This window comes from Strix uralensis, chromosome 2 (genome assembly GCF_047716275.1).
Source record: "Strix uralensis isolate ZFMK-TIS-50842 chromosome 2, bStrUra1, whole genome shotgun sequence".
NCBI lineage: Eukaryota > Metazoa > Chordata > Aves > Strigiformes > Strigidae > Strix > Strix uralensis.
Window position 1 is genome coordinate 76,511,176 of NC_133973.1, and position 12,408 is coordinate 76,523,583.

Here is a 12,408-nt window from a genome sequence, read left to right on the forward strand (position 1 = left end):
GGGGAGGGAGAGAACATGGGCGTCAGCGTCCAGCTCTTCCAGTGCCACCACTGCCACGCATGGGTGCAACCACTGCGGGCCTGTTCGGCACAGCCCTCCCACAGAGTCGGGGCAGGACTGATGAAAGGGCAGTGCTCCCTGGGTGGGACTATGGGGAGCAGTGAGTAGCACTGCTCAGGAGCTGGTCTGTCTGCCTGTGGACCTGTCACCTCAGTGGTGCAGCAGGTGCTTTGTAGGGTTATTTTAGCCTTGCTTCTGTAGGTATTTGATAGAATCATAAAATGGTTTGGGTTGGAAGGGACCTTAAAGATCATCTAGTTCCAACCCCCCTGCCATGGGCAGGGACACCTTCCACTACACCAGGTTGCTCAAAGCCCCGTCCAGCCTGGCCTTGAACACTGCCAGGGAGGGGGGAGACACAACTTCTCCAGGCAACCTGTTCCAGTGGCTCACCACCCTCACAGTAAAGAATTTCTTCCTTATATCTAATCTAAATCTACCCTCTTTCAGTTTAAAACCGTTACCCCTCATCCTATCACTACACTCCCTGATAAAGGGTCCCCCTCCCCATCTTTTCTGTCAGCCCCCATTAAGTACTGGAAGGCCGCTGTAAGGTCTCCCTGGAGCCTTCTCTTCTGCAGGCTGAACAATCCCAACTCTCTCAGCCTGTCCTCATAAGGGAGGTGCTCCAGCTCCCTGATCATCTTCGTGGCCTCCTCTGGACCTGCTCGGGCATGTCCATGTTTTTCTTATGTTGGAGGTCCCAGAGCTGGACACAGTACTCCAGGTGGGGTCTCACGAGAGCAGAGGGGGACAATTACCTCCCTTGACCTGCTGGTCATGCTTCTCTTGATGCAGCCCATGATATGGTTGCCTTTCTGGGCTGTGAGCACACGTTGCTGGCTCATAGTCAGTTTTCCATCCACTAATACCCCCACATCCTTCTCCACAGGGCTGCTCTCAACCCACTCATCTCCCAGCCTGTATTTGTGCTTGGGATTGCTCTGACCCACGTGCAGGACCTTGCCCTTGGTCTTGTTGAACTCCATGAGGTTTGCATGGTCCCACCTCTCCAGCCTGTCCAGGTCCCTCTGGATGGCACATCCCTTCTCTCCAGCGTGTCAACTACACCACACAGCTTGCTGTAATCCGCAAACTTGCTGAGGGTGCGCTCAATCCCGCTGTCCATGTCTCCAACAAAGATGTTAAACAGCGCCGGTCCCAACCCCAAGCGGAGCTTGGGAACCCCAGTGAGGGCCCAGGACTCCACGGAGCACGGTGTCACCCCCCACATGAAACAGCCGGCCCTTCCCTCCGCCGGGGCAATCCCCAGACCCCACCCGGACGCTTTTTAAGGCACGACGCCGGCGGGGACAGCAGCCAGGAACGCCGTTTCCAGGCCGATTTATGCGGCTCGCGGCTGCTTGGGCCATTCCCGTCCTTTGAGACCACGGCACGACCGCGCGGGGCAAAAGCCAGCCTTGGGGGGAGGGCCAGATTTCGGGGGTCAGGACGCTTCGGGGGGGGAGGGGGGGGTGGCGGCCGGGGCCCGCGGTCAGCGGCCTGTGGGGCACCTTTGGGGCGGCCCGCCGGTGTGTGTGTGCCCCCTCTCCGTACACCGGCGGCGCCGGGCCGGGCCGGGCCGCACGTGGGTACGTGACGGCGACCGGGGCCGGCGGGGTTCGGCGGCTCCTCCCCGCCCCCCCCCGCCGGCGCCCGCCGGCGACTGGGCGCCGAGGCTGCGGGTGCTGCCTCCTGCGCGGCGGTGCGGGGCGCAGCGGCAGCCGCGGCCGGGAGCGAACGGCCCGCGCGGGCGAGGGCGGGCGGCGGCGTCGCGGGGCGGCGGCGGCGGCGGGGGCTGCGGGGCATCGGCGGGGGCTGCGGGCGGGGTCCGCGCCCGCGGCCGGCAGCGGTCTCTGCGCCTCAGCCGGGCTTCGGCGGGTGCTGGTGGTGCGCTCTCCCGCCGCGGGGCTGCACAATGGCAGTCGTTCCGTAGGATGGATCCTGCCGTGGCTTTTGTTCTGCGGATCCACCCATCCTCCTAGCAGTCAAGTACCAGGCTATGGTTTTCTCTCCGGGGATCTTCCTTCCGCGTTTTGCCGGTGTCTCTGATGAGGTTTTGGCCTCGGCTGGGATTTCACTACCTTACTTTTCGTTTGGCTGCAGGCTGAAAAAAAAAAGGGATTTCTTTTCTTTCCTCTCCACGCTTTTGGTTATAATCCAATGTTGATCTAGGGGGAATAACCATTCAGCCTGGCTGAAAAAAAAGCATCCGTTGAAAAGTCTCAAAGAAATATACCACGTGAGGAAAAAAAACTGGGAGAAGATCGGAATATAATCGTTTTTTCTATGATAAAACTGGTGCCCCTCTTCAGGAGAACTGGTCTCAATTTATTATTATGCAACCACAAGGATCTCTTCTTTCTCAGGGTGTATAAGCTGCTGGATTGCTTTTCGCCCAAATCAATGTGGTTTCTTTGGAACATTTTCAGCAAAGGATCGCATATGCTGCAGTGTCTTTGTGGCAAGAGTCTTAAGAAAAACAAGAACCAAACTGGTAAGCAATCCATTGCACTGCGTTGTTTTTCCTTTATGCTACCCTGTCTGTTGCTCGCCGAGGTAGATCTGCAATCCTGCTGAGGGGAGAGGGGGAAATGTAACGAGGCCAGCACGGACATGCATGTGCATATGTGTATGAATAAGCAAGGAGCGGTTTGGATTAGCTTCAGCCACTGTCACCACGGAAAAGAAAAAAAAAATATCTCAAAGGCGACCCTAGCCCAGCCTGCATCTCCTAGTTCCTATGTGCTATTTCCAAGGAGGAAACTTTTATACCGCTACCTTTTTGGAGGGGAAGCCGGTAGAGCCCCCACCCCGCCTCCACCCGCTCCCGTCCCCGATGCGAGCCCCCCGTGAACACCCCCAGTCAGTTTTGGGAAGGGGAGCCCGGGTCTCCCGTGCTGGTGTGAGCCGGCCCTGCCTGCGGTGGGTGAGTGTGCGGGGCTCAGGTCCTGCACAGCACTTTCTGATTAGCTTGCAGTATGTCACCCCCCTCCCACACACCCCCCCACCCGCCTCGCTCGGCTTTCTGAAGTCAAGCCCGGTACCCCCCGCCCCCGGCCTGGGGGCTCCCCCCTTGTCACTCACCCCCCGGGACTCTAGGCCGGGAAGGCGGAGAGGGGCGTGAGGAAGGGGGGTGGACGCTCTCTTGGGGCTTGTGCCCAGACGGCAGCTTAGCCAGCTATGCCCAGCGCCCCCCTCCCCCCCCCCCCCCCCCCACCGGGCTGACCCCTCTCTGTGCGTGCGTCTCCATGTCTGCCCGGCAGCCGGGATCATGCGCTTCGGTTCAGCCCGGCTCCGAGGGGGAAACTTGCAGTACATTACATAAGAAATGCAAAAGCCCGGTCCCGAGGGGGGGGGGGGGGGGTGGGGGGGGGTCACGCTGCCGCTGTTGCGTCCCTCTTGCTCGGGGCGGCCGGGCGGCCAAGCCCGCGGCTGGGCGAGCGCGGTGGGCGAGAAGGGACGCTCGGCGGGCGGGGGAGCGGGGAGCCTTTCAGGGGAAATACCGGCGCTCCCCGCCCCCCTCACACCGGGCCCCGGCCCCCTCCCGCCGCCGTGCGGGCTCCCCCCGGCTGTCTGCAAGCCCTGGCGCGCCTGGGGAGGCGAGAGCGGCTGGAGCCCGGGCTGCCCGGGGAGGGATGCCGGGTGTGCGCGCTGGTGTGGGCGAGTGCCGGCTGCCCTGCAGTGGCAGCTCCCGAGCGAGGAGGCTCCTGACGCTGGCACTGCAGTGTAGTAGATCATAGGCTCTCCTTGCCTCTCTGACACCCCAACATCAACAAGCAGCAGCCCTGGCAGCCCGCACCCCTCTCCGCTCCGGCAGCCGAGGTGCCGGCTCCTGCTTTGCCCAGCTCAGGGCCGGTGCAGAGAGTCGAGGTGGGCACCTCGGCAGATTTTTAGCTCTTCCCCCCTCTCGCTCTCGTTTGCCAGCTCCTCTCGCCCCTTTCCTCCCCGCCGCTGCCGCAGCAGCGAAGAGCAGACACTTCTCAGCATGCGAGAGGCCGAAATGCCCCGCCGGAGGCTGCGCTCGGTCTCCCGCAAAGTGCCCTTTTCTTCCCTCGCCCCTTGGCACTGCAGCGAGCCACCTCCCCCGGCGGGGGGCAACTTCCAAACTGTGTGCCCTCCCGCTCCCCCCCGCCCCGGGGCGGGATGGGGCAGGGCAGCCGGCCACCTTTTCGCAGCCCCTGGGGACGCCCCGTCTCCTCCTGCCCGGGCCGTGCATGAAGCGGCCGTGACCGCAGGGGGAAAGCAGAGCGGCGGCGTGGCTCTGCCTGCTGCCCTGCCCGCTGCCCTGCCCGCTGCCCTGCCCGCTGCCGCCGACCGCCCCCCGGGGGAGGCAGGCTGCCCCGCCGTGATGCTTTAGGCGAGAAACGATGCTCCGGAGGAAGGGCTTGGGGGGCTGGTGGTTTCTAGACCTTTCAGTTTGCATATCGGAGGGGGGAGAGGCGTATAATCCTTCCCCCCTCCACCAAAGGCCCGTGTCCTTTCCCTGTGGAGGGGAGGCTGGTAACGAAATGGCCCCCTGAAGCCGAGACGTGTCCCTCGGAGGGGCAGGTACAGCAGCACACCTTTCCCCCTCCTCAGGGACTTTGCCGCACTTACGCCCCCCTCCACGGGACGAGCGGGTTTTGGTGGCAGGAGTGGCACTGCACCCCCCTGCCACCGCCCCCCTGCCTGGGGAGGGCTGAGCCAAACTGCCGAGGGGAGAGAAACCCTGGGGGCCGGTCTGGGGAGTCGCTGCCCCCCGCTGCGGCGGAGACCAGGGGGACACAGGGCGGCGGGAGAGCTGCGGTGGCGGCTTGCGGGTGCCCCCTCCCGCCGGGCAGGTCCGCGGTCTGTCTCCCTGCCCCGCGCAGTTTGCGCCGCTCTGCTCCGGTCCTCCGGGATCCCGGCGGAGGAGCCGGGACGCCGAGCCCAGCCGAGCCGCATGCCCCGTCCTGACAGCCCCTTCCCGGGAGCGCTCAGCTGCGGCGAGCTAAACTGTCGGGGGCGGGGTTGGGGGGGAGGCGATCACCCGCTTGGCGGGATTAGATCGGTCGCAGGCGCGGTTGCTCTGGGGGCAGATCGTCTCCATCTCGGCTGGGGCCGCCCGCTGGAGAGCCGGTGCCGTGATGCCCTGCCTCGCCCGCCGCCCCGGGCCGTGGGGCTCCTCCCCTGCGGGCAGCTCCGCCCGCGGGAGCCGGGGAGCCCCGTCCCCGCTGCGGCACGGGGCTCCGCTACACCCCCCCCCATGCCCCTGCCCGGCCCTCCCCCGGCCCCCTTTGCCCGCCAAACTTTTCAGGAGCTGCCGGGATTTTTGGTCTCAAAAGGCACCACACGAGCGAGCAGCTGCCGCTGAGCCAACCGTGCGGAAAATCGAGCAGGTTAGGCAGCTAACGCTGGCTGTAATTTCCGTTTATTTAGCTATTTTCGGCCTGCTGCACTTTTTTTTTGTCCAACAGCTGGTCTTTTTCCAGAAACGGGACTGAGTGGCTCCTTTCCAGATGTTCTCTGCTTTACGTTTCCTCTCCACCGCTGGCTGCAGCCCCCCCTCCCAGCGATTACCTCCTCCCGGGGTTCCTCTGTCATCCCGGGGGCCCCAGCTGGCCCCCCGGGTTTACAGGCACCAAGCAGAGCTCTGGAGCGAGGGGCGAGCGGGGCAGGGAGGTATGGGGTGTCTGGTGGGGTGTGTGCAAGTGTCTGGCAGGGTTGCATCAGGAGTCTTTGTTTTTTATTTGGTAATAGTTTTGTTATGATGAAATTTGTTTCAAATTTGATATTCCAGAAAGAGGAGCTGCCTTTGATTGCTACAGTTATTTACCTCTTTACATTTCTTCATAAGGAGACAAACTTTGAGAATCAATAGATGTGGCTTTGTTTGCACCGATTGATTTTTTTTTGAGTTATGCTGAGTTTAATAGTACAAAAATTAATGAAGCCCCACATATCTTCAGCATCCTGTCCAGCATGAAAACTTTTGCAATGCATTAGGTTCCCTGGGCCTTACTTGCTTTTGTAAGTTTATTATTTCCATCTAACTCTGCCCTACCGGCCTGTCATACATACAGAGAGGACTTCACAAAGTGAGACAAAAGAGACTCACAAAGAGTTAAAAGTTGCTCGGAACCATAAGGCCTGAGCCAGGGCTTGTAATGATAAGATGCCACCCTGGCACCAGGCTCTAAACTGTGTGTGTTCACTCAGGGAATGGCTAAGCCATGGGGAGTATTTGGGGCTCGAGGGGAAATGGGGAAGGAGAGTATCTCTGGATGTTTTTTGAAGCAAATAGAGCAAGTGAATAGTTTTTTTCACCAAATGACAGCTGTTAGAGATGGGAGATGAAGGGAGATGAGTTAGTTGGCTGGAGTGCTAGAGGTCCCCATGGCAGGAATTGCTATCACATTTCACTCCTGGTGGCAGCCCCGCAGACAGAGGATGGATCAGGTTTCCTCTCCATTTACCTCCAAGGAGAGGCATCTCTCCAACTCAGTCAGGGATGTTGACAGAAGAGTAGATGGAAATTGGCATTACTATAAATATGTTGCTGATGACAGAGAAATTTGGTTTCTGTTAGTATCGGTCCCATATCAATCTCAAATACAAAACCTATTTAAAATGAAGAACATCTGAAATACAGGCTGTGGCTGAACTGGGATCTCTGCATAGTCCCTTGTTAAACTCCTTCTCCATAAAATAGTCAGACTGTTCTTTCATGGTCACTTATAATTTTGGAAAAGTTTCTAAGCAGAGCCATTCCAGCTTCTGTTTGAAACGGAAGCTTGGGTCCTGCCCATAAAATGTGTAGTGTGTGTTTTTATCTGAATTCTAAGAAAATTTGTCCTCCCCACTGCCTTCCTTACTCATAGAAAACAAACCTCCCACCAAAAGACAAAAGGTGTTTTGTCTCAGTAAGAGTTGCAGGATTGGGTCCTTGAAGTTGCTTTCACGTAGGTCTGAAAAGCAGCTCTGACTGCCTAAATACTGTAACTCCTATACTGTTAATCAAGCTGCGGTGTGTTTCTCTCACTCAGATGTAAAATTGCCTATTTACATGTATTTCACCTGCTGAAGTTTTGTCATTTATGGAATACATTTCCTTAATTTATACAAATTTAATTATTCTTGATCAAATTAAATTGCATATTCTACTTGTTAAGGGGTGAAATTTATGCCTGCTCATGCATCTCCCTACTGTGATAAAATGCTTGCACCTAGTTCGATGTTTCCTAATGATGGGCCATTTATAAATGAATTCAAATATACAAAGGATGGTTTAGGCTTAGGGAAAATATGAAAAATGTATTTACACATATCATTGGTTTAAATATTTTATATGTGTGCAGTTTTCGTTTGAGTTTGATATTTATTCTACTTACCTGCTTTGATTATGTTAAGTATATTAATTTTGAGCTAAAATTCCTTCAAATTATTTTAAATTTAGATGAGTGATTTAGACATTCAGAATTTGTCCCTTTGCGAAGCTGTTCTGTCCAGTAACTGCCTGTAAAAATATAATCTGGAGAGAGTTGTCTGAAGCTGGAAACTGTTTTTTCAAGAGGACTTCATAAAACTAAAGAAATAGGAATTAAGGCATTACACCAACTCTGAGGTGTCATTTTGTAGTTGGTGGGGTCACTACTGACATTTTTGTATAATCACTCAACATGTAGGATGAAACGCTGTGAGCCTAGCATGTGGTTGGATAAATGAAGTGGTTGTGTGCAAATTAAACTGTGCTGAATGTTTACAGACATTTGGCAAATGCGCCTGTGAGCACCGTGTCCTGCTGAAGCAGGTTTCGTTACGTTGAGGATGTCCTCGTTACTTCGGGAGCAGTGATTTGTTTCTATACCTAATTCTGTTTCAGGTGGCTTTTGTGATTTTGGACACACTGTTATTTCTCTGTGCCTTGCTTTCCTGATTGTTAAGAATCGCAGGGAATGTCTGAACGTGGCACAAGTGTGCTGTTGGTCCTTTTGTTTGCTTTTTGCATTTCAGTGAATGATAACTTTTCAGAGACAAATTACTACTTTACCGAACAATTTACTGAGAAATAAAACATTGAATGATCTTAAAAGTTTGCAGTCTCTTTTGTGAAAAAAGTTGCACAAGGCTTGATGTACCTGAAAGCTACTTGCCACCATACAGAAATTGTGTATGCAGTAGAAAAAAAGTGTACCTGGAAATAAACTTTGCAGAACTGGGGCCATGTTAGTTAAGAACAAGCCCACTTCTTGCACAAAGTGTGTTTCTACCGTCAGAACAAACGAAGCAACTGGGAATAAAATCTTTTTATAGGAGACCATGTGATAAAGTGCTTAAAGGACTATATTCATCTTCGGACTGGCTATTAAAAACACAATTTGTTGTGTTCTTGAAGTGGTTCCTTAGAGGTTCTGAGCCCCTCAGAAGTACTGAAAATTATAATTGCAAAGGGAACTGATGGTGTTTGACGCCATGATGGACTGAACTCACAGTGAGCAAGATGTATGTAAGTGACATGTTCTTTTTAATATACTTTGCAGAAAAGGTAAATAGTGTGTGAATAACTAACAAACTTGTTACTCAAATCAGGAGTACACTTACTTTAAAGAGGATCTTTCTGAGTGCAAAAACTCAAAAATCATTAAGTGAAAGGCTTTTAATGGATAAATGAAATGCAGGTTTGGTGTATCTGTAGCATATGCTGTTAGAAGCACTCACATTAAATAGTAGCAACAAAAGTAAATAGTTGCTGATGAGACAGCATTGGGAAGTCATAAAAATAATATTGTCAGTAAAAGTCAATGCACAAGTCAGAATAGTAACACCTTCTGCAGTAAAATTCAATGCACTTGTTTAGGTAACATACTCTGTTGAACACACCAACACTTTAGCAGTTTGAGAGTTAATATTGGATGGTTGCGTGGGTCAAATGACAATAAATGTCATGCAGTTGCTAGCAGAAATTCATGGTGTAATTTTAATGTCCATATTTTGTGTTTTCACTCTGACACCTGCTTATTTTACTTTTAACTGGAAACAGCATGAGGAATTGCACTGAGGAAGTTTAATGTGTGCATACAGAAGGCAGTATCTTGGAAATTACTTGGTTTAATCATTTTATGGCATTAAAATTAACCTGGTCCCATCAGATAATAGAATAGAACTAAGGTTAAACATTTTTATTCCATTGGAATTGTTTTGGCTTTCGCTCACAGACAGTGATACAAATAAACTGTAATCCTCTACGCAAAAATTGTTTTAAGGAGATTCCCGAAAGGTCTGTATTTCACTGAGCTGATAAGGGAATAGACTTTGCTGTTCCCTGAAAATTCATCATGTCATCCACGTTTTTTTCATGCAGTTTTGTCATCTGGAAAGATAAGAACATAGTGAGGATACAGAATGTCCGGGACTTAGCTCTTGACCATGTCCTGTCTCCAGCTCTGGGCATTAGGTGGTATAAGAAAAACAGAAGACATGGGTCAGATCTAGGTTTGATCCTTCCTCTAATCTGTCCTCTCAGTTTTCGGCTGTCACTGGACCGTCTTAAGTCAGAGCTTTTATTCAGACCACTGCTTTTAGTAGCATCTGAAGGAGCTACACACCCTTAATTGTCAATCAACGTTTATGTTTTGGGCATCAAAAACTTTGTGTGGCAGCAAGCTCCACATAACCACATGCTGTGTGGAAAGGGTGTGGAGGGGTTTGGACTGTCAGTGGGTACTCCTTGGTTCTTTTCCTGTTGAAAAACAGAGGCTAATGCTGCCATTCCTGTTCCGTGTGTGTGATTACTGATCACAGGGACCTTTTCAGGGGTGATTAGCTCATCCATAAGGTGAAGAGCACTTCCTTCACAGTGTCTTCTCCTTCCTTGAACTGTCAGAAAATCCTGGGCATTTCTATCATCTCAGTTCCAGTGCAGTATAACTTGCCTTTGCTGAGGATACAGGATGTTTCTGACTTTGGAGGACAAAAATGAGGCAGCAGCTGACATGTCCCTTTGCATGCTCTGCTTTCATCCAGCTAAAAGGAGTTCATTCCTATGGATTTTCTAGGCCTATGGGATAAGGAGGTATCTCCTGAAAAGGGCATGTTTTCACAAAGTCCTTTCTCTTGAGGAAAGAATCGGGATATTGCTCCCTTGAACAAGCTTTTAAAGAATTAAGCTCTAGTGTGACTGAAAACTAGAATTTTGTACCAGTGTTGAATGATTTGAATAGGAGAGGGAGCTTGCATACAAAAGCAAAGTCTTCTGTTGACATATAAATCTCTTGGTTCTCACCAATGCTGGCAAAGGAAATATACAGGTATTTCATTGCCCTTTAATGAGGTTTGAGTTGAAAATGTTAGTTTAAAGAAGAAAACTTTGCCAGACTTGTTACTCTTTCAGTAAATGTATTCCTAAACATGTCCTGCTACGTTTTAAAAAAGTCCAGATTAAACAGTTCCCAGTTCACACTTCTCATTAGAGAAGTGCATTATGGAGCATTGCTGTTGCCCAGTAGTTTCTACACATATCACTCGTTGCTAATATAGGTACATTTGCTGACACTGAATGAGATGAACAGGAACTACCAGTGCAAAATATAGTGGAAAATATGGAAAAAGATGTGGAAAAATCAGTTAGATCGCTAGTATAGTAGTTTCTTATAAAATTGAGTATCCTATCAGGAATATCTTATTAAAGGTTAACTTAATAGTAGCGCTTATTAATTCATAGTGCTTGTTATATGAAAAAAACACTTTACAGTTCTGATTTTCTTGCAACTAGAAATTGCAAGTCAAATCCAGATTGCTAATAGGCCCTGAGAAACTGAACATAAACATGATTTAGGCAGATTATCCCATTAGGAGATCAGCCCAAGATTTTAGATGTAAATTAACTTCAGGATGTCTAAAACCCAGATGCAGTTTTTTGTGGCTTGGACTCTTTTAGCTTTCACTGAAATTCCATGTTTTAAAAAAGCATTAACAGGTGGATTAAAATTTGTAAAGCCTTGTGCCCCCAAGAGATTTCTTCTACCCCCTTGTCATCATAATTTTTTTTTTATGTTTGTCCCCATGTGAAGGAGACTTTCTGCCTCAAAAAATAGGGTTATACAGATTTTCAGTACTGACATTTGCTAGTCTCCTGGCTTTACTCAGACCTGTTTTATCTCCATGAATATGACCTTCACCCGTCCCAAATGCTGTTGCTTCCATTATAGCCTCTCACATCTCTTTCAGTTCTTTCACCTGCTGCTTGTGCAGGCATCTCACCTTTTTACTTTGGTTTAGGGTCTCTGAGGAAAATTAGCCCTTAATTAGATTTCTTTCAGATATTTTTAAGTTCTCTCCACCACTTTGAATAATTAGCTAGTGGCAGTGACCAGAAAAACTGTACAGGCTATTACTGATGTAATAGATATTTATGATGGATGAAGGGTAGGCTGATGGACTATCCTTTGTTTTATTGGGCATGAGCTGTATGAGTGATTGTTTCCCACTTTCTGCTAATTTACAGTAGCAGAACAGTAGCAGAAGTACATAAATGCAGAGGCAGTAAAGCAACTGTGATTGATTAGGAAAAGACAGTAAAATGAGCAAGAGGATTTAGAAGACCTAAGGACAAATGTTATCCCTTTCATTTGTTTTGAGAATTGTTCGAGGATATTAGTTCCTTGAGGATAAAATGGTTTATGTGGGATTCTGCTGTTAAAGCAGGACTCCTCAGCTTCCAGGGAAGTTTTCTGGATAATATTGCTGAGCAATTCATACTTGTCCTGGAATACCTTGAAGCCTGTGGCTGTGGTACCCTGCCGAAGAGTTCCCAGAGAATTTCAAAACCTATGTGGATGTAATACCTGTACCTTCAGCAGGGTACAGACAGAGCAAACTTGTGGTCTGAATCTTGCTCACCTTTGATTCCCCTTGTTCACCTTTGATTGAGTTCACTTTTGATAATCTAGTTTTCTGACATTGTTGTATGAGAGGATTATAACATGCCACTTCAGTGCAATATGCTCTAAGATTCCTGCTGACCAGGGACATTTGTGACAAAACCAGTGACTGTGTTAGTAAACCCTGGGTTCTGAAGTGTTGAGCTCTGCCTACTTGCACAAAGTTTTGAAAGATGTCAGAGATTAATTCTCTTACCATTGAAACTTGTAGCATGAACTCTTCTTCCATGGAACAGGGCGCCTAAAAGCAGTATGGGATTGTTTTACAGCAAATATGCTGCTACGTAGTGTTTGTACTGAAGACCTACATTTTTTTGAAGGAGGACTTATTTTGTTTTAGAACTGGACTAATGATAATGTTTGTGGAGTTGTAAAAGTGTAAGAGGAAAAAAACAATGCTGTTGTAGTTTCCTAGGTAATATATATCTGGGTAAAATCAATGAGTTTA

At 50.1% G+C, this 12,408-nt stretch overlaps 1 protein-coding gene across 3 annotated transcripts in view; it reads left to right on the plus strand.

Moving 5' to 3' along the window:
• The first annotated feature begins 1,915 nt into the window (after positions 1-1,915).
• Positions 1,916-12,408, plus strand: part of FGF14 (fibroblast growth factor 14) — a 420,876-nt gene continuing 410,383 nt past the window's right edge. For 2 of the 3 annotated variants that reach the window (XM_074859333.1, XM_074859335.1), the window contains exon 1: positions 1,916-2,557. In XM_074859333.1, the coding sequence (XP_074715434.1) occupies positions 2,350-2,557 (208 nt within the window). In that variant the 5' untranslated portion in view covers positions 1,916-2,349. The remainder of the gene's footprint in view (positions 2,558-12,408) is intronic. The other variant, XM_074859338.1, reaches the window with a different exon arrangement.